The sequence below is a fragment of the Lycium barbarum genome, chromosome 10 (genome assembly GCF_019175385.1).
Source record: "Lycium barbarum isolate Lr01 chromosome 10, ASM1917538v2, whole genome shotgun sequence".
In the NCBI taxonomy this organism is placed as follows: domain Eukaryota; kingdom Viridiplantae; phylum Streptophyta; class Magnoliopsida; order Solanales; family Solanaceae; genus Lycium; species Lycium barbarum.
The window spans coordinates 80,030,077-80,056,589 of NC_083346.1; the positions used below are offsets into that span (position 1 = coordinate 80,030,077).

At 37.7% G+C, this 26,513-nt stretch overlaps 1 protein-coding gene across 1 annotated transcript in view; it reads right to left on the reverse strand.

The window, feature by feature from the left end:
• Positions 1 to 11,514: 11,514 nt before the first annotated feature.
• LOC132612686 (uncharacterized) overlaps positions 11,515 to 26,513 on the reverse strand; it is a 53,349-nt gene continuing 38,350 nt past the window's right edge. Inside the window, exons 8-13 of the mRNA XM_060326797.1 lie at positions 24,167 to 24,692; positions 23,815 to 23,971; positions 21,244 to 21,353; positions 16,296 to 16,408; positions 14,656 to 15,013; positions 11,515 to 12,188 (exon numbers count right to left, since the gene is read on the reverse strand). Coding sequence (XP_060182780.1) covers positions 11,872 to 12,188; positions 14,656 to 15,013; positions 16,296 to 16,408; positions 21,244 to 21,353; positions 23,815 to 23,971; positions 24,167 to 24,692 — 1,581 coding nt within the window. The 3' untranslated portion in view covers positions 11,515 to 11,871. The remainder of the gene's footprint in view (positions 12,189 to 14,655; positions 15,014 to 16,295; positions 16,409 to 21,243; positions 21,354 to 23,814; positions 23,972 to 24,166; positions 24,693 to 26,513) is intronic.

The following is a 26,513-nucleotide window of genomic DNA, read 5'->3' on the forward strand; positions in this document are numbered from 1 at the left end:
AAAATCTAGAAGAGCAACAACATCCGCAAAGGGGCGAGCGTGATATAGATCAGGGGCCAAGTAAGAGGGCCAGATCCATAGGTGCTGATAGCGACCATAGAAGGGGATCGAGGCATACATATTCTAAGCACTCAGGTCAGTCGGTCACGAGTATACCTCCACGAGTTGCAGACCAGGGGTCCGACTTCTCTAGTCATCCCGGACCGAATCAGAGTTTCACCGAGTCAGGCTCTCGGTATAGGAGTGATTCAGGCCAGAGGAGATCATCTATACCACAATGTACCCAGTGCGGTAAGCTACATTAGGGACCATGCCGATTGGGCTCAGATGTTTGTTATGTTTGCGGCCAGTCGGGTCACATTATGAGAGAGTGCCCGTTTCGAGGCGGTAGGCACGCGATTCAGCCCGCAGGATCAGCGGTTGGTTCTTCTTCGGTGCGCCCGGGAGGACAGAATTCCCCGGTTCCGGCAGGGCGAGGTAGAGGCAGAGGGGGAGCAACTACTTCAGGTGCCACTCAGCCCCGTCTATATGCTTTAGCTGAGCGACAGGATCCAGAGTCATTTCCCTATGCCGTCACAGGTATATCTGTACCTTTGATAATTCGTGAAAGGAGAAATAAATATTTATCATATTAAACAAGTATGAATTGAGAGGTCTTATGCTACGTAGCGACGGTAATCGGTAAAGTACGATATGTGGTATTAACAGTTTTTATATATATCCTTGAGGATAGTATGGATCCACCACTGGTAATCTATATGAAATACCTTTAGAAATACTACCGATAAGACTTAAAAGGGATTGTGCGGACGATGCTACACAAGATTTAAGGAAGTAGGGTGTGAAGGGAAGAACCTCTAAGATAGCAGTTGCTAAAGAATAGAGAAAAGATAGGGTCAGTTAGAAAAACGTAAGAGAGTGACATACGCTACCGAGCAAGTTAGTTATTGATGAAAGCTTCCTTATCGTGCAGACTATATTGTCAATATATATATTTTATGAAGATATGAGTGTGAGGAAAATATACGAGACACGAGAGTTATAGCACTTTAGAAGTTACCACTACAGGATTATGGAGTTGGTAGTACGAGGATGCATAATCAATAAAGGACATGAGAGATGTCCTAGAAGAATTTACTGTATGATGAAAAGGGAATGGGAAAGATGTAAGTTAAGAACCAAGCTCGAAAAAGGTATGTACGTTTTATTTTCATGCTTTTAGGTCGTATGTGGCCATAGATATGCATCTATTATGTTGTGGCCCTATGAGGCAATGATATTATGGGTTGTTGTGACAGGATGGTAGCACCATATTACAGGGGAAACTCTGGCGAATTTTTCGTAGAATCCCGAGTGATTAACATTCGAGGACGAATGTTCAAAAAAGGGGGAAGAATGTTACACCTCGGAAATTTCTCCGTGAACGTACAACGAGTAGACCAACGAAGTGTATGAGTGTGCGATGTTTTACTAAGTAGGGAATGACTAATTATGAATTTTGGAAAGGAGAAAGTTACAGATTTGCACTTCGACCCAGTGGGTCGTAAAATAGAATACGGCCCGTAAAGTGGTTTACGGATCGTAAAATGCCATCGTCCTTCAACATTCCAAAGACTTCAACTTTCTGCCAAATGAAGAAATGGTTAAATACGACTCATAATACGGACCGTAAATCGAAATACGGCCCGTAAACTGCGACCGTAACCCACCATGACTCCAGCAAACCTTTCTGTTTCTGATATGCTTAGATACGGTCGTGAAGGACGGACCGTAAACCAGAATACGGCCCGTAAACTGAGTTTACGGCCACTGTGCATCCCGACTACTGTTCATAAAAATCAGATTTTGTGATTAATCTAAGGGACCCTTTTCATTCATTTTCATTTCATTTCTCATCTACACAACTCAGGAGAACTCTAGAACCTTCCAAACATTTCATCCACAAGAATTTAAGGGAAATTAGTGATCAACAACACTAAAACCATGAAATCAAGAGTGTGAAACTCATCAAAGTTCATCTACACCAAGAAATTGCAAAGGAAGTGAAATAGGGTTTTTGGCATAGAAGAGTATTGCTACTCAAGGCTCATTCCTACCACATCTAAGGTAAGTTTTATGACTTTCTCATGATGATTGAAGTATGTATACGTTGAAACACTTGGATTATAGAAGAGTGTAGTAAATGGGTCATAAAATGTGAATAGTGCCATAGTTGAATGATAGTTGGATTGAATTATGAATGTTGATGATTTGGGAGTATAAATATGTTATAAATGACGTGTAGACCATAAGATAGGTGTGATGTATGAGAAAATGTGATGATGAGCTAAAAACCATAAATGTGGAGAAATTGGAGAAAAATGGTGGAATGCGGTAAATGTAGATAAATGACGATTGTTGATACGATATTGTGAGTGTTGTTGTGAATGTTTGGTGGTTGAAATTAAACATGGGAAAAGTAGTAGAAACAAAGGAAATGCTGCCCAATTTTACCTAGAAAATAGTCACGCGTTCTTATAGTCGATTAACTGACGTTGATGCGAATTCTCTTGAAGGTAAAGGCGCGAATATTGAAGAGGAACGATCAAGCGGTAGAATAGCTAACGGAAAAGGCATGTAAGGCTAGTCCTTTCTTTCCAAGGCATGAATACTATGATATGATATTATTTCCATACACTTCCATGACTTCCTTATATTCCGGAACCAAGAGGCTATGTTCATGGATGGCCACGTGAGATAAAGATAAGAGACATGTTATGAGCACGATAACGGAGATGATAAGCTTAAGGCTAAAGATTCTAGAGTTCATGGTATAATGTTTAAACAAGCTAAAGACATTAACTACGATCTATTGGTAATGCTTGATGTATACACTCACCTTATATACCAATCTCTTCAAGGTGAGGCGGAATACCTATGAATGCTCCATAATGTAAGCGGGGGCTCTCGACCTTACGTCACCCCGACATTGTTATAGATTGTTCATAAGCCTCAATGCATGTCCTATGACCAATGTTTCGAGAAACTACGAGTCTATGTTCATAAAGGATTTCATGTGAGATAAAGGTAAGAGATACGCTATAGAAATGATAATGGAAATGATGAGCTCAAGCCCAAAGATTATAAAGACTATCATACGATATTTATACGAAATTCATACTACGAATATGATGTGATTTTCATAGATTGTCTTTAAATTTAAATGTGTGCATTAATGAAAGGTTACGATAAGCTTATAAGATGTATCTGATGGCTATGATAATGATGAGATATATTGATCCTTGTATGATGCATGTGATATGGTCGAGCCACTACGTGGCCGAATATGGAAGATATGTATGTGATACTGTCAAGCCACTACGTGGCCGAATACGGATACTGTCGAGCCACCACGTGGCCGAATACGGATATTGTCGAGCCCTACGTGGCCGAATACGGATAATGTTTTATGTGTATGAGAAGCTACGGCATTACGATGATGAATTATATGACATGATGATGTGTACGCTATGATGGTTCATGTACGATGATTATGTATATGTGATATATGTATGAAATGTATTCATCCTTAAAGGTCGCACAAGTTTTGCCTTCACCTCATGACTTATGATTTCTCTATTATGTTTGTTTCATTCATGCCTTACATACTCAGTACAATATTCGTACTGACGTCCGTTTTCTTTGGACGCTGTGTTCATGCCCACAGGTAGACAGGGAGACAGCGCAGACCTTTAGGAGCTATCAGCAGATTTGCAGAAGCACTCCATTATTCCGGAGGTGCTAATCGGGTTTATACTTTTGTGTATATATATATGTATAAATATTTTGGGCACGACGGGGTCTTGTCCCGTCCATATGTCTAGTACTCTAGTAGAGGCTCGTAGATACGTATGTGTGGGTTATATGGTCTCACAAGGTCACTACTGTATATATGTAGATATGTGTACATTATCTTTTGATAGCCAAAGGGCTCATGTTTATGAAAGTATTTATGTTCTTTAATGAAAATGATTTTCTTATGATCATGAGATTATGAACGAAAAAGGGGGCTTAATGAGTATGATGAGTAGTAGAACGAGCGGTGCTCGGTGGTCAGCCCCGGGTACCCGTCACGGCCCCTAGCTGGGTCGTGACACTAGCAATCCTAACATAAGCAGTTAAATACTAAGATAAACTAAAAGAACCATACACTAATTAACTTGACTAAACAGGCTTCATATCCACTAATTGAACCAAATAAGCTAAGCTAAAAACATGAGCTGGTATACAACCACTAATTAGCAAATTATACATATAGTCACCTAACAAAATAGAAAAAATTACTTAAATATAAGAAGGGACACAGATTACCATTCTTAGTGCTACCTAGTTGAGAACTGAAGTTGGGAAGATCCATGAGCTCCTTAGGAGTATGAACACTCAGCCACAACAAAAGAAAATATTTTTTTAGAACTAAAAGAACTAATTCTATTAGGTTAGGATTCCGGCTAAAGCCAAATCCCTAGTTAAATCAAATTTTAGCCTAATGCTTCAATGAAGACCTCTCAAACAGTGGGAATGGGGGTTCTTTTTATAGAATCCCAAAATCCTACATTCTATGGTCCCAATCAGGTGTGGGACTTCAATGGAATTCACGAGTAGCCAATGAGAATTCGAGATTCAATCAACAAGAAGACAAATTTCTTTAAGAACTCACAGAAAAATCAAGAAAGAGGGGAAACCAACCTCCTTTGGCTGAGATAGGACATAGAGAAGGAAAACAATTAATATTTTGTCCGAAATGGCCACACAAACACTGTAGAAGACAGAGGCGTGTGATGGTATTGTTATTCCCAGTAGATAATGTGGTGAGAGAGAGAGAGAAGCTGTTAGGGTTTTTCCCTCTTTTGCATTGCAATCGTGAAGAATGAAAGGGGGGGAAAAGCGTTTTGGGATTTGAGGGAGGACTGGTCCAGGTCGCAAGGGCATTTGGGTTAGGTTCGGCCCAAATTGAAGAGGCTTAAGAGACTAAATGAAAGCTGGCCTGAATGTCAAAATTGTAGCTATGAATTAATTTAAATTGTAGCCACATGCATTTCCATTATGGTCAATCTTATGCGAAAATCGATTTGACATTTCAATTAGAGCCTGTTTTGAAGAGTAATTGCAAATGCAATCAAATTGAACAAAAATTAATATGTATTCGATTAATCATTTAATCAATCTAATTTCTTGATTCAATGGAGTAAAATAATTATCAAATTATCATTAATTAGTTTAAACAAGTAATTAAATAATTATTTTCGCTGAATTGAATTTAAATTTGATAAATATCACGATAAATATTCAAATGATATACTTGATGATATTTTGACCAAATGACATGGCAAAATGTCACCAAAGTAATTCTGAAAAATTCTTTTGACTTTGAAAAGTATTTCACTCTGTTTGTGATTCAAGAAGTCCGACTAATTAAATAAAAATTATGGAGGGAAAAAATTAGGTGTCAAACAGAATCATGATCCTTTGTCATGTGTTGATAATGTCATTATCGATAATTCTCAAACACTAGATCCTTTTGATGACCGAATTGATTCTTCTTGCAAGATCGACTTGTGTCCACCTAGTGTTGACACTTGTAATTTGAATGATAGTACATTGTCATGTGATAGGAAGGATCAAACACTAGTTGAATTTAATTGTGGTAATCATGTTAGTATATCTTGTGAGCTTGACATGCTACCAACTAGTGTTAATATTGGTAGTGATCAACTTGCTTGTAATGTTAATTCACTAATTGAGGAATGTTGTGATGTGCTTAATGAGCCTCCAATTAGTGATGATGTTGATGTGGTTGATCATTTGAATGAATGTGACACTCCACCCTTGTTTGATGCATATAAAATAAGCCTCTTGATCTTGTCTTATTGTCAAGTGATGAGATCCAAGATTGTGATAGTGATGTGTGTCATGTAGATAGTCATGTGAAGGAAAGTGCTTTGAAAGATGCCATTTGTCTTTTTGAGAATAAAACTAAATGTTTTGATTCCTCGTCATTCATTGATTGTTCTCTCTAAAAGATAATGTCTTATTTGTGATGACATGGCTATTGAAAGTGACGTTCCTAGTGTAATGCATTGTAAAGTTGAAAGTGTAGCCACATTTAAGGGCTACAAGGTGATTAAAAATCCACTATGGGATAATGACACTCTTCTCGGTGAAGGAACTTTATTCTTGAGGGATTGTGAGAAAATGCTTGGTCATGATGACAAGCATAATATGGGTGAAGTTGTTAACACCCCTCCCGATGACGTCCTTTTTGAGGGTTTGTAGCCCACTAAGGGACCAAAGTCATATGTGGAAAAGATTTACAAAAATGAAGAATGCTCTTTAAAGAAGGGGGTGATTTGAAAAGAAAAGAGCATGCTTTTAGGATGGACTATACTAGATCTTCAAACCTAAAGGGTGAGAAGATGATACTCTAGCAAGGATCAATGAGGTTAAAGGTAAAACTCTCTCACTATCTTGATGAACTTTTTTATTTTATTGACTTGTTTGTGAAGTTTCGTCAGAAGAGGAGTCTTAAAGAAGAGGACCATTGGAGGAAACCTCATTGGGCAACTATTTGGTATGAAGTCAGATCTTGTACTTCCTTCAAGGACGATATGTATACGTGGCTCATGCTTATTCTTGGGCTTTATAAAGCCATGGAGGTAACTTCTTGGTGTAATAAATATAGTAGTAGAACTTCTATCCATTCATGTGATGTTTTCTTAGTGTTATTACTAGATTTCATTTTGGGCGAACATGATGCATGTTTGCAAATTGGTGTGAGGGATACCTTTGTATTCTACCTCGGTGTGGACTTGGTAGTGAGTCCTTTCTTGAGATGGACTAATGCAACGATTAGGGTCTTGACTTGGGTTGATGTTGTTTGTTATCTTGCACTTAGTCATGAGGGTTATCCCTTGTTTCTTGACGTAAGAGGAGAAGTGTGATTTTTGATTGCTAAGCCTAATGAGAACTTGCATGCTTGATTTTCCAAATGCATTGGTTCTTTTGATTTACCCTTTTGTCAAAGTGTCTTGAGTAGCCAAGTGTCTTTGACAATATTTGGATGCATACTTTTTCTAGATTCTTATGGTGCTTGGTTATATCATAAGAGTGAGCCATTTAGTGTGTTGGTTGTGTACTATGCTTACTTTAGGTATTTTCATCCACCTTATGATGATTACCTTGTTTTGTTAATGAGAGGACATACACTTATTCTCCTCTATGTTTTGCAAGGTATAAGTTCGAGGTTGAATTCTCTGCAAGCGAAGCCGAGTTAGGGAGTCCGTGGACTTTTCATCAAGTCGCTACTTTGGAGGCTTATAGGGGCTTGGCATGAAGGCTTGAAGCTCAAGAACATGCTAAAATGAAAGTACAAGACTCCACTTGAGAGAATACTTGGAGTAGGGAAAAAGAAGCTATTTATGCATAGAGGCTATTCTTAAAAGACAAGTCATCATCTCTAAGAAGACTAAGAAGGCTCTTATTTTATTAAGGGTATATATGTAATAGTCATATTAGTCCTCTTAGCCTTAGCCTAGTTTAGTATAAATACTAGTCTATATCCTTTCATTCCTTAAATTATGTTAAATATTGTTGTTTTTCTCATTGAAACTTGAAAGAAGCTTGGTGAAGCTTTCATTGATACTTTGTTTTGGAAAGGTCAGTTGCAAGGGTGAAATTAATTCCCTTGAGGTCTATGTCACAGATTAGGTGCTTGTTTTGGTTCTATTAATTGAGGGTATAGGCTTTAACATAGCCTTTATTTGCAATTAATCACATTTCTGGTGTCAATCTTATATCCTCTACTTTATTGTTCTTAGTTATGGTTTCTTCCGCATTTCAATATTGTATCACTATTCCACAGTACTTATGTCCCTTTTATCGGGGCACTGCATTTCACGATGCAGGTACAAATACTTAGAACGGTGAGACTGCTCATTTGGATCTTTACCTATTAGCTTAGATGAGCCCCACTTGCTATTCAGAGTGTTATCTTGATTTTAGTTTATTAGTATTTTGGGTATGTCAGGACCTTGTCCTGGTAAACTTTTTGGTTCAGATTATGTTAGAGGCTTTATAGACTAGCATGTCATGTCAGTTTTACAGATGTCGTCTTTATCCTATTTTGGCTATATATTTTATGTTTTAAAACTAATGCAGTTATTCATTTATGCAAACTTATGAGTATTTTCAGGATTTAATCTACCTTATGATTTATCTTTCTGTACAGTTTATGTGATTTATCTTTCCGTAAAGTTTATGTCATGTATGTGGTCCACCTGGTCAAGTTCAAGCACTAAGTGTCGATCCGCCCAGGCCCAAATTCGGGGTGTGACACTTGCAGCATTTGACAATGTGTTTTCCAAGGATTCTTGGTACCAATGACAGCTTTGGAAGGTGTGAATGAAAGATAAGTAGAATCAGGGTATTTTACCGGTACATATTTGGGAATGAATTGCAGCTACAGCTAAGATATTGTGGTGGCGATCAAGGTATTGGTGTAATCAATTAATTACGTTCAGAAGTGTGATTATAATCAAAATCAGGTATTCCATACGAAAATAATGAGGAGGTTCCGGATATGAATAATAGAAAAAGAAGTAGAAGAATGCTTTGAGACGAAAGTTAAAGAGGAATTTGAAAGATTTAGCAAACAAGAAGTACTATCGGTGTAATCCTTGTCCAGGGATGCTTACATGAGGTTTATGATGGATATCTATAACTACTCGACAGTTGTGGTATTCTTTACCCGTTCGAGGACGAATGTTTGTTTAAGTGGTAGATGATGTTGAGCATTAGGACTCATTTTCCTTAAATGACCCTTCCTATAGCTTTAAAATGATGTTTGTGACTTAGGGGGATGAATGGCATGGTTCAAGAGGCAATCAGGTGAGTATCGGAGAAGAAAATCTAAAATTTAGAAGTTTTTAAGTTGAAATAAATAAAGGATTGATCAAAGCCAACATCCGGGGTTAACGAACTCAGATCGAGTTTTGAAAGTTCTGTTAGGTCCGAAACATGATTTATGACTTCATTGGATAGTTTGATTGAATCTCGAGGGGCTCGGAAGTGATTCAAACACTTGAGTTGCATTCTAGTAGAAATGGAAGTTAAGATGTGATCACGGTCAAAGAGTTGACTAGACAGCAAAATTGGAAGATGAACTGAGTACAATAAATCTCTCCTCAATATGACTATAAAAAGGGAGTGTTTGAGACGGATCTAAGTGAAACAATGTCTTACTCAGTCTTATACATTTACTGGTATGCACTCATGGCTGATCAATTGAGCAGAGACAACAGATACAAGGAGAAAACTAGTCAAAGAATCTAGTTCTTATAACTATCAGGTATGCACCTCCTTCCAATAGAAAGTTACATAAATATGTTTGTACGGTCACAATCTACCCAAGTCAGTTATATAATCCTTTCTTGAGAGAAACCAACTTGAGTTAGCCCCAGAAATATCACAAATCCTCTCCCTTATTTGCAAGTCCATATCTATTGGTCAGTAAAAACCTCAATCCACCTTAAGAGATCATCATAGCAAACTCCCAAAGCCACACATGCTAAGAAATTGAAATATTTATTAGTATAGAACACAAGCAGCGACCCAGGGAGAATGATATAGTGCGACTTTGAAAAAAGAAAGGGAAGATGTTGAACATGGAGAAACATTGGAGGAGTTATTGACAAGAGAGAAGTTCTCAATCAAGAATGTGATGAAACAAGACTGACTTACAACCACATTTAGTGGGTATGAAGAAAGAAGCAAATGAGGATGGTTGAGAGGGGAAAAACACATGATCTTGAAGGTTGAGAATATAAAATAAACAGGATATCTGTAATCACCTTAAAACAAGCTATAGGGACTTACATAAACCAAACGAGCTAAAACATAGAACCTGGTCCCTATCCTCTCACAATCAATACCAAGCCTAAATCCTACCAAATACCAACCTGATTTCCATATCTTTCCTGGTAGTATTAGATTGATATGTAGCAATCCTTTGGTTTGGGTCTTATGACCTTTTTTTTTTTTAGGGGGGGGGGGGGGGGGGTGGGGGGGGGGGGGGGGAGGGGGCGCCTTATGACTTAATGTGGTACATGCAAAAATTTCTCCTAAGATTTTTAAAAAAAATGTTGTTAGTGCTCTTGTATTATGTTTATGACAATGTAGCCTGAGTGGCCATGAGTTTGTTATTGACTAAATGCAATTGATCTTGTTGATACACTTGCTTTTTGATGATGTCAAAAGAAGCACAACCCAATGATTAATAATTCATAAAATGTAGTTTGAAGCAGACTGCATGAGCATAAGTTTTCTGAAGCAAAAGGACACAATTTTCTCACTAAAACCATAAAAAATGAATGCAACTCATTTCTTTCTCTCTTGTATATTTTGGACCTAAAAAAGGTTTAATTTATACTTCTCGGCATTAAGGGATTTAGGGCAAAAGTAGGTTAGGTCTAAAGACACATTTTACCCACATAGGAAGAGAAGTGCCCAAAAAGTACTCTCTTATGCGAAAAATATATGGTGGAGAGGTAAGTCTGCCATGAACTTTATACCCAAGTCTGCCACAAACTTTATACCCGATTCCTGCTAATCTACGTAGCATGGTCTTGCAAAAGTGATAATGCTGCCTTCGAAGCATGAATGTCTTTACTAGTGCTTTAGATAATAAAGGTGTTAAGAGATTTTCCAATATGATTTGCGGGACGATGAAGAAACCATCACATGAAGTTAATGTCATAAACAGAGGTGTTTCTATCTTTCTCTGAGCGTTGAATGAACTGCACTCTCTTCTATCCCGAACAAAGTTAAACTCTAGCATGAAGCATCATACTCTGCACAAAGTGGAGCATATGTATCACAATACTTAAAGGGCAAGGCACACCCAATGATACCTAATTCTGCATAAGTGGGGTGGTGGGGAGGGAGGGGTGGGGTTGGGTTTGTTGGTACGGGGGTGGAGTTGGGGGTTGTGGGGGTGGGGCGTGCGGGGTGGTTGGGGAATGCATTAGTGTGTTTTTGTTAATCCGGAAAATGTTTTCCCTTAAATTTTTATGAAAAACATTCACCTATTTGGAGGAAAACATTTTCCAAGATCTTTAAGTGCAACCAAACAAGAAAAAATAGGAAAATATTTTCCGAAAAATATTTTCCAGTCATACCAAACACACCCTAAGAATCAACGTTTTGAACGAAAAAAAAATAGAGGAAGAAGATTGAAAGGACTACGAAAAGTTGCAGAAGTATACCGTCATAGAAAAGTTGTAGAGCCTGAATATGTTTTTATAAGATTTTAAATTTGTACTGGTATTTACCAGCATGTAATGCGAAGAGTCATATGTTTATTCACGATAATTTGATAAAATTACAATTGAAAAAGAAAAATTTGAACGCAAAATGAATCTTGATAAAGCCAAAAAAAATATCTTCCTGAGAAGGAAAAAGACCCAAAAACACTCGAATGAAGAAACAAAATGCTAGAAACAGCAACAGATCATTATTTAGAGATTTTGTTTCTACAAATAATTAAACACAAAGTTACCTTTGCAGGAAATTTAGATAAAAATATTGCAAGCTATGAGAAAGCATTTATACTTAATAAGTCTCACATAAATATAATTTGGTTAGCTGATTGACAGGTATCGAAGAAACAAATTGAAGCTTTAATGAACTTTATAGGCTGCTGTAAATCAAACATTTACTCTGGCGTATAAAAATAACCATGAGCACGGGTTGTACTTTGTTACCAGTGAAGTACTATGGCCACCCCTATCAAAGTCTTGTAGCTACTCTGCTTTTTGTCCGGTAAAAGTTGCACGAATCCTAGAAATCAACGGGTAAACTACTCAAGAAAGCTAAGGTAAGAGGAGATGTGGACTTTCCAAACAAAGAACACCACTGAGGAAGCTTCCCAAGTACTGTTTCAGTTGGGGAAGTTATTCTATCAACATCTGTCCGCAGTTTTAGCAAGGGTTGCTCTGTGTTGCTATCCTTCTTGTGGGACTTATGAGTATGATTGTCGGCCCAGAAAAGTGTCAGACTGAATTCCCTTGGTGCCTTTTTCCCTCCTGAAAACTGAATTATGTGCCATCCATCTGCATTACTCTTGTCACCTATTGGAACTAACTCCTCATGACCGTCTGCACCAACATCAATCCCCACAAAGTTGGGGGGACAAAGATCAAAAGAACAGTGGAAAGAAATCCATTCTTACCACAAGCTTTTAATAATATAGCCGTAATCTATCATTACACGCAACTATCTCCAGTATAGAAAGAGTGTATCCATTATTCACTTATTACTAGACACGTCAAAAATACTAAGCATAACAGACAAACTCCCTGCTTCCTAGTTTCCAAATGACAATTGGTGCTTACTGACAAAATGACATAAAACCAAACAAAATTTACAACGTCAACATATGTAGGAAGATAATCAATTTATTAAGCCTTTTTTTCCTTTTGTGGAGTATCCTATGTATTATATGTGAAATTAACAATAGATAACACACGTGTTCTCGGCTATGATTATTATGCAGGAGTGACAATGTACTCTGTGTATTGGTGAACAAGTGATCAGTTTCGTTTCGACAATTTGACCCTAAGATTCTTGAGGAGCCCCTAGGAGGCTCATTTCAGGTCTCCACCTGGTTATGCTCCAAAGTGTTTGTAATCTATATAATTCGCTTAGCTTACTTATTATCAAGCCAATAATATAAAACTCCTTAGTGCGTAAAAGTTATCACCTTGCTTTATTTCTCTAGATAAGTTCAAAAGAAAAAAGCTGCTCTTAGTGATTACCTCTTTTTTACGCTTCCGATATGGGGCTAAATTTCGAAATGTAGGACCAAGAGCAGAAAGAGAGAATTGTTTCACTATAAGAGACAGAAAGAGAAGTATTTCAACTATCTGATACAAGTACTGGAACTTGGTTATAGAGATCATTTCTAGACAAAATTCAACCAACTTCATAAAGTAGTTGTATCTCTCGTCTCCAATTATATACATGATTCAAACCAAGGTCACAAAACCTCCTCTCCACCCCCACCCCAACCCCCCCCCCCCCCCCCTCCTCTATACCCTCTAAATGATAAGAACAACAACCATTTTACGGTAATTTTCTCAACTTATTTTGCAAACTTGTCGCCTCATTTAGTCCTGCACAAGAATGCGGTCTAGAGAGCATGAGAGGAATTGAGCTTTAACCTCAGCCCACCCAAGAAACCATTCTCTTCCAACAACTATAGAAAAGTTTATTATTTAGATCTTACTAAACCATTTCTAGTGAGCATCATTTTAAGGGAGTAAAGCTTTTGTGTAACTGATGGGGCAAGGACCAAGGACATGAAGCATGTGGGCTACATTAAGTTAGCACGAGGAGCAATTTTAACTACAACAGAACTAAGAGCTAATTATGGAATCTCCTTAGCACGATGCACGACTTGAGCCAAACAAATTTCTCTAAATTGTTTTCTAGCAAGTCGAGTAGACTACATAAAATATCTACCTATCAGTTCTGAGTGGAGACATCTAACAGTGGAAATAGTTTGATAAGAGCACAAAGTTAGACCACCACAAAGTCAGACCTGGCTAGAATTATAGAATTAACAAAAATAAATCCCTTAAAACCTTTGGTTAGCAACGTAGCATGATATGATAATGATACTGGCCAGGCCTCATCTAGAACCTTGATCTTGTTAAGAACGAAGATATAACAGACCATCTTGTTAATTTTATGCAACTTCTGTAAGAACCTAGCCATCTATCTACAAGAGTATAAAGACGAAGAACAATGATAACAGTCTGTGGCCTTTTTAGGTGAAGGGGGCAAAAGCCTGATGAAAGCTCATGCTATCTCAGGCATATGAAAAACTCACTTTGTCCAGGTAAATAGATTCTTTTATTTTAAAAAAAAGGCGGCTCATAGGTGCATCATCTCTCCAAATAGACTAATAGCCTGTTTGGCCAAGCTTCTAAAATCAGCTTATTTTGAAAAGTACTTTTTTCATAAGTGATTTTCAAGAAAGTACTTTTGGCGAAACGCAGTTTGTGTGTGGCCAATTTATTTAAAAAAGCACTTTTGAGTAGCAATTAGTGTTTGTCCAAGCTTTTAAAAAGTGCTTCTAAGCGTATTTTTCTCAAAAGTGCTTTTCAAAAAAAGTGCTTTTTGGGCAAAAGCAATTTTTTTTAGCTTCTGAAAAACAGCTTCTGCTACTCCCCAGAAGCACTTGTTTTCTCCCAAAAGCTTGGCCAAACACCTCACTTTTTTATAATAAGCCCTTTTGGGAAAAAATAAGCTTGGCCAAACAGGCTATAAGCTATAATAACAGTCCTAAACAATGAACTGTGGAACACCATGGGAAAAGCATGATCGGAAAAGAAGTTTCTTCTGTGTATTAGCCTTGTTGAATAGGAATGTAGTTCTATGGGAAAGTACTTTCACCGTCTAACTGAATCATTTTCGCGCTTCAAGTTCTTTGGAGAACTATTCGAGACAGTTCACATTGAGAGAAACGTAACCCTCTGAAATCCGAAAATTCGACAGCTAGTGAAACATATCAAATATAAAGAAAAGGTAATGACAACCTTCACAAGTATTAGTTAGTACCTTTCAACTGGAAATCCTCGACTTCATCAGCATTGATACCCAGAGTCCAGCGTGTGGAAACTTTTGTGTCAATGGATACATGAGTAACTCTATTGTCACCCTTGGTATCATTCTCAACACGAAACAGAGGAATATCTGGCTCATGCCAGCCAATATTAGCATTTTTGTCGCTCCAACAACCATACTTGACCGAAAATGTTACAAAATCAAGAGGCTTATCAGTGCCGCAAGTAAATCCTTCTCCAATCTGTTCAACCTCCTTAACCAGATTTCCTGGAGTAGTTGAAAATAAAGAAATGTGAGAGGCTGGTTCTTGCTTTTTGCCATTGGCTCCTGTCATATCTACAACATGCACAACCTGAAAATAAGAGTTCAAATAGTCATCAAATTTTCGCATGGTATGCTACCTCTATGCAAATTTCATTATCATATAGTATTTTAAGGAGAATTGGACCTTAAAGTAGAGAAAATATTACTCCCTCCGTCCCGATTTATGTGATATAGTTTGACTAGGCACAAAGTTTAAGAAAGAAAGGAAGACTTCTGAAACTTGTGGTCTAAAACAAGTCAAAGATATTTTTGTGGTTGTAAATCATTTCATTAAGGGTAAAATGAGAAGTTTAAAGTTAAAATAAATTTCTAATAGAAATGTATCATTCTTTTTGAGACAGACTAAAAAGGAAAGTGTATCACATAAATTGGGACAGAGGGAGTAACTTTTTGCAAGCTACATTTGCTAAAGGATATAAGTATGCCCTGCGAAGAACTTTTGAAGTAATATGCTCCTTACATCTTCACTAGTGGAGTATGACTATGCACAAAGAGCTTATCTAATTTAAAATGATTTGCGTATTATATCGATAAGTGAAAGGACATAGGGGCTTCAAGCGGAGCGGTAGAAGAAGTCACTTAGTGAATTGGTGGATCACACACTTAAGAGACAGGGTCATGCCCGACTCTTTTGAAAGCATTCAAGTGTTGAAAGAGCGAGGTCTAGAGAGTCCAGTAAATGTGAGGTCGTGCTGTTTTCTTCTTTGCCGGAGTAGTTGCTAAATCCATTTAATTTTTATTTTTTGGTAAGTAAAATTTAAAATGAAAAATATAAACTATATCCATCAAATTCCCCCTTCATTTACCTGATGCCATGGAGGGGCCTACTCCTATTTTAGCTCTTATACATGTTGCTAATATGCAGCAGCGGAATTTTTATTGTAGCTCGGTTTAGAATATTAAAACCGTCGACATGACCAACAGATATCATGATCAAAGAATTCAATTAATAATCAATGGACACTGATTGTTTCATTAATGAAGCACAAAAAAGTGAAAATCAAACAGGAGCATCTCCCGGTTCTTCCAACTTCTTTTTGATGAAGATAATTATTTTATTGATATAACGGAACAACCCCTGCATCCATAGTGTATAAAGAAGTAGAGAATCCTACATAAAGTCTTGACTCTATACAAAGTGCATTCAATCATCGACACTGATTATTGATTGGATATCATAAGTGTTCCATGGTTCTTCCAACTTATGGATAAAGCAAGGTAAAAGATTGGCACCTAAGCTGAGTTGTGATTCAACATCAAGATTTGTTATTTTGCAGTTTGCATGGAAGATTGATCATTCATCAACTTACATTTACAGCTCTGGCAGTATCTTTAGTAAATGGTGGAACAACACCTAGTTGAACCACAGCGAGCGAGATGCCAAACAGAAGACAGGTCGTTATAATAAGTAGCACCTTTGCACCTGAAACTCAAAATGAGATTTTGATTTAAACTTGTGCATCAAATACCAAACAATAGCCACACCTAGTTATTTCTATGAGATTTTAATTGCACTCACTGCAAGATTAAGTAATGAACTTTAGATGAGATTCTTGTCAGTCGGGTGGTCTTCTTGTACCTGTTTCGATGGGGGAGGGTGGATAAGTAGGTAGCTGGATCTTGTAATAGAAACCTGGTGATTATTTGTTTGGATTGTGGAAGTGATTACTTTTTAGATATGCTAATTTAAAGGCTATCAACATACCACCGTGCAAATTTAAATATGTGGTTAAGTTTATCTGTAGTATTAAATCAAAGAAACATATACAACTAGGGCATTAGGTATTGTACCCTTACTTGATGAAAAAACATCAATCCAATAGGGGCCAGATCTGTAAGAGTATGAGGATCAAGAATGAAATGAATCATAGACAGCAGTCAAGATCCTAATGAAGTTCCAATTCCAATAGAAACTAAAGCAATATACTAAATAAAAATAATGTGCATTAAAGCTTGACAATATAGCAATTTGGACCTCTCTCAATAGACAGAAGCTACCAAATATAGAAAAAAGCAACTAGTTTCACATCATACTGAGTTATGATTTGGAACAGAACTTTATGCAAGATGTGCTGCACACTGAACCATTCTAAAGCATTTCAAGTCCTGTATATCACTGCATTACAGTAAAATCAGCTACAAAACCAAAAGAAATCTTCCAAATATTTAAATTTAGAAGCACGATTATCCATTCAACTTTTTACTTCAATCAACACTCAAGGAATATTTTATTAACAGATTACAACAACAACATCATACCCAGTGAAATCCCACAAAGTGAGGTCTGGGGAGGGTAGAATGTACGCAGACCTTACCCCTACCTTGGGAGGTAGAGAGGCTGTTTCTGGTTGACCCTCGGCACAAGGAGAAGCAATTCAAAGCAATATAAAAAGCCACAAATTACCACAATAATTGAAGTGCAAGAAACAACAAATATTAGCAGAAATCGAAGGAAAAGAAACTACAAGAGTCATATTACGACTACTAGTATGAAAGGATAAGTAGGACAACGCTCAACTACCTACTAATCTTCTACCCTAATTTGTGTCCTCCATAACCTCCTATCTAAGGTCATGTCCTCCGTAAGCTACACCTGCACCATCTCCTGCCTAATCACCTCTCGCCAATACTACTTCGGCCTACTTCTACCTCTCCTGAAACCGTCCATAGCCAACCTCTCACACCTCCGCACTGGACATCCGTGCATCTTCTCTACATATGCCCGAACCATCTCAGCCTCACTTCGCCTATCTTATCCTCCACCCAGTGTTATCAAAAGCAAAAAGCGCAACAAAGCTCTAAGGTCAGCTGGGGCTTTAAGCGCAAAGCGCAAATAAAGCGTGGGCTTTAATGAAAAAAAGCGCAATGGTGCAAAAATACAAATATATATATATATATATATATATATATATATATATATATATGTTTAGTCCAAGATTGAAAATAATAAGCATGAATAACAAATATATGGACAAAGAAATTGTATAAATATTACGATAAAGTGAAATATCAATCCTCTAGTGTCACCTCTCCAAGAGAGGCTCATTGGCAAAGAAAAGTATGTCTTAGAGCCTTGATGATGACACTGAAGCGCACATAAAGCGAGACGAAGGGCTCAACATGTTTTGAGCCTCGCTTCAGGGCTTAAGCGCACTTAAAGCGCGCCTTTGATAACACTGCCTCCACCAAGGCCACTCCCACCTTGCCCGAGATATCTTCATTTCTTGTCCTATCTCTCCCATTACGCCCAAACATCCATCGCAGCATCTTCATTTCCGCAACTTTCATCTTCTGAACGTAAGAGTTCTTGACTGGCCAACACTCCGCCCCATCCAACATAGTTGATCTAACCACCACAGAGTGCCTCACGAATATAATACCGCAACTATGGGGTATCTAGTTACTTGGGCCTCTTACTCTTAATTATTTAGATCCCAATCATTAAGTTCATTTGTTTTTTACATCTGAATCTTAATCAGTCATGTTATAGAATTAACAACAACAACATACCCAGTGTATTCCCACATGGTGGGGTCTGGGGAGGGTAGAGTGTACGCAGACCTTAGCCCTACCTTGAGAGGTAGGAAGGTTGTTTCTGATAGACCCCCGGCTCAAGAAAAGGTGCCAAGACACAATAATAATAGGCAGTAATAGCAACATATAATAAGATAAATGACGTTGAAGAAAGCAAGAGAGAAACAAGCAAGCTATATGAGAGATATAAAAAATAAGCGAGTGAACAAAGATAATAAAACTCCTAATGCGGAAAAGAAATCCTCGCGGCCCCCTACTAGCCCTCTACCCTGATACTCGCCTCCACACCCTCCTATCACCAGTCATGTCCTCGGTAAGCTGAAGTAGCGCCATATCCTGCCGAATCACCTCTCCCCAGGACTTCTTTGGCCTACCCCTCCCTCTTTTCGGGCCCACCACTGCCAGCATCTCACACCTCCTCACTGGCGCATCAATGCATCTCCGCTGCACATGGCCGAACCATCTCAACCTCCCTTCCCGCATCTTATCCACTACTGGGGCCACACCCACCTTGTCCCAAATCACTTCATTCTGAATCCTATCTCTCCTGGTATGACCGCACATCCATCGCAGCATCTGTATCTCTGCTACCTTCATTTTCTGGACATGAGCTTTCTTCACTCGCCAACATTCCGTCACAGCACATAGTCATGTTATAGAATATGAGCTGTAAATATATTCTGGACATATGTAGAAGTTCCTGTAATATTTTCATTTATTGGTTTTTATTTCTTTCCTTGGATAGAATCCTTGTAATCGTATAAATTTTTACATATTCATGAATAAAGTGTATCGACTTCAACCATTGAATTACATATTTTAACCATTAAGTGTTTTTATTATTTCACAACCACTTAACAGGTCTGACTAGATTTGAATGATAAAATAGCAATCACCAATACTCCATCCATTCACCACTACCGCCGCCAACACCACCATTATCAACTACCAACAACCACCACCCACAGCTGTCATCCTCAATTATAATCACAACCGGTGCCAACCACTACAATCAGCTATCACCACCGCTGGCCACCATTTAATCATCACCATTACCACAACAGCTACCAATCACTACAGATTATCACCACTATCAAGCACCAATATATATCCAACCACCATCATCATTCACCGCCATCATTAACTATCACTATCATCCACCACAAATATCAGCCACCACCACCAACTACCACCATCACCATTAGTTACCATCCACAACCACCGTCATTAACCAACACCATCCTCAATCGGCACCCACAACCACCACCAGCCGCCATATAATTTTTTAAAAATATTTTATTAATATGGTATTATATTAATTTAGTAGTTTGTTTGAATGTTATATATATTAATTTTTAAACGAAGACAAGTCTTATACATTTAGAGGTTGAAAATAAACAGTCTTAATTATTTAGTAATCAGATCTTAATACAATATCTTAATATGTGTATTAAAATTCAAAACATTTAAATCTAAATGTACATCTGAATATTCAAATATGTATTCAGATTTAGACGTCTTAGTCTTAATAAAAACAAATGAGGCCTTAGTCCCTGGTCTTTGCCTTCCCTGGTTGTGGCCATGTCTTATTTTTTTTTTTTTTTTTTGAAATTGGTAACTGTGTTTGTGGTCATGTCTTTAAGGTTAATAGTTAAGATTACCCATGTGTGACGGTACATAATAAAACCACTATTATAAGCAGAATAGAAAGCTAACATTATTTGTTGTCTCGCAACCCAAATGATTAGGTCCTCATCCTTCATTCTAGACCCCATTCAAAAGCTTTGCGAGAATATACAAGGTCATGATATCCAACAACTCAAAAATTGTGGATAAAAACTAGGTCTTGTTAATTAATTATTCATCTTAAGGAAGTATTCAGACAAACTATGTCACTCTGTACGACCGAAGTCATTTTTCAAGAAAAAATAAGTCATTTTCTAGAAAGTATTTTCCTAAAAAATGCCCCAACCCCCCGCGCTGGTACTTGTAAAGATTGATAGTAATATTAGTGACTTTGGGTAGTGTTTTGACAAAATTGATAATAATTTCTAACCGTTGGTTGGGACAGTAATATGACATTAAGAGTAGAGATAGTGGTGAAGGAAAATGACTTCTGCCTATAAATGAGAGAATTTCCCCCCTTTTAGTAGAAAATGTTTTTCGTGGCAAATATTTTTCGCCAACCAAACATCAAAAAAGGACTTACTTTCCTGAAAAAAAAATCTGTAGAATATTTTCATTCATACCAAATACACCCTTAGTATGTAAAAGATCAGGATATGGGGTGCTCTTTCTTGAATTCTCCTATTTCTATTGTTTCTTTTCAAGTATGAGGAACAGAAGATGAGAACATGGTGATTTGAAAGTTGACTAGAGGAGGAGATGTTGCTACGACGGTGTTTTTTGTATTATTGGGTGTGGGTGGAGATGAAGAAATTGGAGCAGGGCCCAGCTATGTTGTACACTAAGAGGATTTCGGCAGAAACCTTACTTTATACATACAAACAATATAGAAAAGCAAAAGACATAGCCACCTAACCGATTTAACGCTTGTCATCACAGAAGTACTTTAAATAACAGCCTAACAGATGGAGTACAAAAATAAGAACCAATAGTTAGGGGATAAAATGACTAGACAGCCCATAGTCTAAGGACAACTTCGCAAACATAACAAGTCACTATCATCCGCAATAAAAAAAATGAAAATGCATTAGAGCATACCTGAAATATGAATATATGACAGAAGATATACCAGCGTCAAACATGCTATAGCAGCAATTAATATTGCAAGTATTACATTGCCCAGCCACTCAGGGTTGCTGCCAGGACTCCTGCAAAATGGGAAACATTAAGATATTATTCTCCAGATATATAAATATCACAAATACAACAATAAACACAACAAATCAAACAACAAATTGTTAGCAAGATACCAATGTGTATCTTTTACACAGGAGAAACTACCAATGTGTATCTTTTACACAGGAAACTGTCACCAAAAGTTCACTAGCTTCAAAAGCAATAAAGGCTGGCAGGATTCCCATTACATGGGGCTCTCCTATGCCTAAAATTTGTGCAGAGACCAGTGTTCTATATCTGAGACATGAGACCTTCAACAAGTGAAATTGCTGATTTCGTATGACATGAATTTTAGTACGCGAAAAAGTTGTAAAGAGAATAATTGGACTAAGAGAGTGGTATCAGTCATATATGTTATCATGAGATTATTCAAATTTTACAAATGAAACTTCTCTTAATAAGAAGGGGGATCTTTTTTTTTTTTTTTTTTGTGATTTAAGTAAGATGCTTCATTCATAAGAGGCATTAAGAAGATGCAGATTACAAAAGAGGTATAGTTCACTCCAATACATGAATGAACTATGCTAAGACGAGGGAGCTAACAAAATCCAAAAAATGATCAGTACTATTTACAGGGGTAAGATTGCTCCAACTAAATGGGCTAGATAAACATCTAGCCTTTAGGGTGCGGGTTGGAGTTGAGATTCCGTCAAAACACCTGCAATTTCTCTCTGTCCGGATGTGCCAAAAGATAGTTGTTGCTATCATTTTCCAGATCTTTTTGAAGAAAGAGATGGCTAATACTTTATCAATCATGAAGGTACATGTAGCATCTATTGACAAGTTGAATGCTTTTCTTCTACTGAGGTTATCCTGTGTCAAACAGACTCCATTGAGGGCTGTCCAGGTGAAACACATCATCTTAGTAACAGTTTAGTCCTCCATATGAGTTTCCATGGCTAATCATCCATCACTCCATTCTGTGAACAAAATGATTGTAGCCAATACCATCTTTTGAGTTACCCCAAGTGATTTTGTCTGCCTGTTGATCTTCTATTAAGTTGTAGGCTATCTAGGATAGGCCAGGGTAGCTAGCCATCAGTGAGGCGTTGCCAAGCCATCTGTCCCTCCAAAATTTAACATGAGCTCAAGGGCCAACTTTAGAAGTTACATTCTGGAAGAAGTCATTCCATTGCTTTCTTACCATGAGGACTCTGATTTTTTTGGTAAACCAGTGACTATGCACTCCATGCTTTGTATTAGTGACCTCCTTCCAAAACCAGGTTCCTCTTGCCCATATCTATAACTCAACCCCTCTTCTTGAGTTATTATGTGCCATTGCATGATTTGGGACTTCCTAGAAGTTCATATAACTGCTGAAACCCAAGCCGCTCAAAGGTAGGGAGTAGATATTGGGATTATCTAAATGATCGTGTTGGGATCAAACATCAAAGTTCACAGTAATAATTAGGGACAGCAATATAAGTATTTGAGTATTTCAAGTTGCTTAAAGTAAGAAAGGTGAAGAAGTTTTTGATATATATGAACACACACACACATTTCGTTGAGCATGTCTTTTCTGAAGTTAGCATGTCCCAGTCAGCCAGGTTAATAGAAGATGATACATTATGAGATTCAATTATAAGTATTTCAGCTATTGAGAAATCAGTTATAAAATATACTTTTCAAGTTTCTTAAAGTAAAGTTAAGTTTAAAACTTCTTTCTGATATACACACACAAACATTTCATTGAACAAGTTTTTTGGAAGTATGTCTCAGTTTGGCCTCGGATTGAGTAACTACCCACTAAATTGGTTTATTCACTCTTCATTTACTATTTTTCTGACGTAGGTTCAAATATCTAAGACGAGTTGAGCCAACAGGGCTTGCCTCGGATTGAGTAACTACCCACTAAATTGGTTTATTCACTCTTCATTTACTATTTTTCTGACGTAGGTTCAAATATCTAAGACGAGTTGAGCCAACAGGGCTTGAGACAGTGCTCTATTGAGGCCCACAGCTGCTTGTCGGTGACATTTGGTTTGTTAAGACTATTACTCTAGAGTTTATGCTCCATGTACTAAGACAAGAGTTGAGTCAACGGGGCTTGAGACAGTGCTCTAGTGAGGCCCACAGCTGCTTGTCGGTGACATTTGTGTTGTTAAGACTATTACTCTAGAGTTTATGCTCCATGTACTTACTGTCAATCTTAGGGGATGTTATGTTGTGTCTGCATTGAATTTTACTATGCCGTTGATACATTATTGTTGGTTGATGATTATTATTTGTTGAGTATATACATATGATATGCTTATATGTTTTGCATGATTGGGTTAATTGAGCTATTGAGATTAGTTGATTAAAGGGGGCAAGCCCGTCAAGTGCCAGTGATGACCTCCAGTTTGGGTCGTGACAGCAAGATATTAAGGAACTGCAAAATTTGTTACCATAAAATGTGGGCCTTCTTTGTAAAAAAACATCTTGGAGCTTTACCTTTCAAGTCGAACTGCACTGCCAATTAGTGTGGCAACCAAATGAATAATTATGCCAGAAGAAAGCAAGAAAGGCACAGATAATCCAATCAGCAAAGTGACAGTTTTGAGTGGTTTTGGCAGCCGTGCTGGTGACAAAGTTGCTTCAAGAAATCCATCTACATTTTCAGAACATTGATCAGTTAACAGAGATAACAACTGATACAAGGAAGTCTAGTTATTCTACTAGGACAATGCGTTAAAACTAAATATCCACACTACAAGAATCTGTCCAAAATATATGGTCAACTTATGGTGTCTCATCTCCATATCATAAATGTCAAAACTAAGGAATGAAATAAATGTGGACTCACATGCAAATGCAGGAAAGACTAGCCAAGCAAGAGCCAAATAAGAAGATCCTATCTTGTAAAAGTTTCCCACAATCAAAAGAATAAGCCACTGCATTAAACCGGCTTTATAGAGCCATCTCTCAGCTTCTAACTTTGCCAGATCATCTCGCACAACCAAAGGCAGGTTCACATTCCTTCTAGAAAATGTCTTTGTCAGATACTTCAACAGAATGAGATAACCCACATGTTGACCAGTGAAAGCCCCGAGCACAGCAGGTGCCCCAAACAAACCAACTACTAGCCATGGACTTGAAATGAAGGGAATGGGCGAAGATGATACGAGGGGAAGAACAAAGGCAACAAGAACGGAGAAACCAATAGCGCATATCCACATGAGCATGAGACTCAAGGATGATAAGGCCAATGATATCATGGCAGAATATCCACCCATAATTAATGATGTCGTCCAAATTAAAAGTGACTGCAATATCACTGAATTGTAGATCATACTGGCAACACGCTGACGGAATACAACCATGTATGTTCCCTGAAATATCAGTTAAAATGCATCAGGAAACAAAGTTTCCGTGAAAAACAGATGTAGGATAAACTCTAAATAGGAAGTTATCAGTATTGATCATAATGCGCTGAGACTCGATTATAGCTTTCCCTGCTTTTATCAAACAATAAAAAAATAACTTTGCCCACATCAGTTTAGCGAATCTTTTGTCATTAGATTCCCTGTCATTTAAGATGCATCATGCTCACTGATCCTAAGCAACAGGGATTCAGACTATTCAAGGGAACCTCAGATGAATATCAATTGTATGGAACTATATGTCCTTTCTGATGAGAAAAAAAATTCATTAATCAAAGGAAAAGGTAAAGCACAGAATAATCATGACCTTGAGCTACATGGAAGACTTACTCGTGGCAACCATCTGGCCGCCCATCGACCTATAACGCCAGTCACTACTCCCACTGGTAGTAAGCCCCATAACCCAAACCGGCGAAGAACAAACAAAAATTGCTAAAAGAACAGCTAAAGTAAAAATTAGTTTTGAGCCTAAAGGTACCACTGGGAAAAACATTTTATCTTATTCCACATGTCAAGAAAGAATTTTGCTATATCCCGTCAATAAGCTAGAGGCATATGCCAAGGTTGAAGTACTTTAGCACAATCCTCAAGCCAAATGCACCAGAAAACTGTGTGCATTTTTTTTTTTAGTCAACCTGTGTCCGATTCCCTTGCATTTTCATCATACCTAGGAGAATTGCTTTAATCTGCATCCAATCCACAACAAGTCAAAGGCATTTTCTCTATCGTGAACAAGAGATCGCATGAAATATTTCCGTATTAAGAGTTCTTTTCTTTCCTGGAAGAAGAAAATGTTAGGTGTGGAATTGGCCAAACAAGTCAATTCTTTTGTTCACATAGTCGTGATGTAAGCGCTTACCTCATAATAATTGTGATGTAAACGCTTACCTCATCATAGGAAATTCATTCCTATAAATAGGTAGCTTATGGTTCATTTGAAAAACACACCAAAATTGAAGAAGACAACACATCCCAAAGAGAGAGAAAAATCTAAGAGAAATACTCTTAGTGAAAGGCCTAAGTAAGAGAAGGTCTTTGAGAGAATTTTCTGTGGTAAAATTCTTGAGTGTAATTGGGATTGGGGTTGTGAGGTTGAGTGTTGTAAACACTTGTAATATTTCTTCTTTAATAAGATCTGCAGCAGCAACGTGGAAGTAGCTCTCACATTGAGGGTGAACCACTATAAATCTGTGTGTGCTATTTATTCTTCGCTTACATCACGGCGTAAGTAGGTTCTGTCTAAGGAGGTTGGTATTTAAGTGGTCCAGCTGTGACCCTCCAATCTTTCCTGGGAACCTGCTTACAAAGGTCGGATTTGGGATTCAAATCCTAACAACTGGTATCAGAGCAACAGGTTGTGTTGTGATTTAAAAACGATGGGAGGCGAAGATGGTACGACGCACGGCATCGGTAAATTCGATGGTACAGACTTTGCGTTCTGGAGAATGCAAATTGAAGATTATTTATATGGCAGAAAGCTTCATGAACCTCTGAGTCCGAAACCAGAGGAGATGAAGCAAGCAGATTGGAATCTCCTCGACAGACAAGTTCTGGGAGTCATTCGGCTGACGCTGTCGAAGAACGTTGCTCACAACGTGGCAAAAGAGAAGACCACCGCTGATATGATGAAGGTATTGTTTGACATGTATGAGAAACCTTCGGCAAATAATAAGGTATTTCTCATGAAGAAACTATTTCATCTAAAGATGATGGAAAATGCTCATGTTGCTGCACACGTAAATGAATTCAATACCATTGTAAATCAATTGT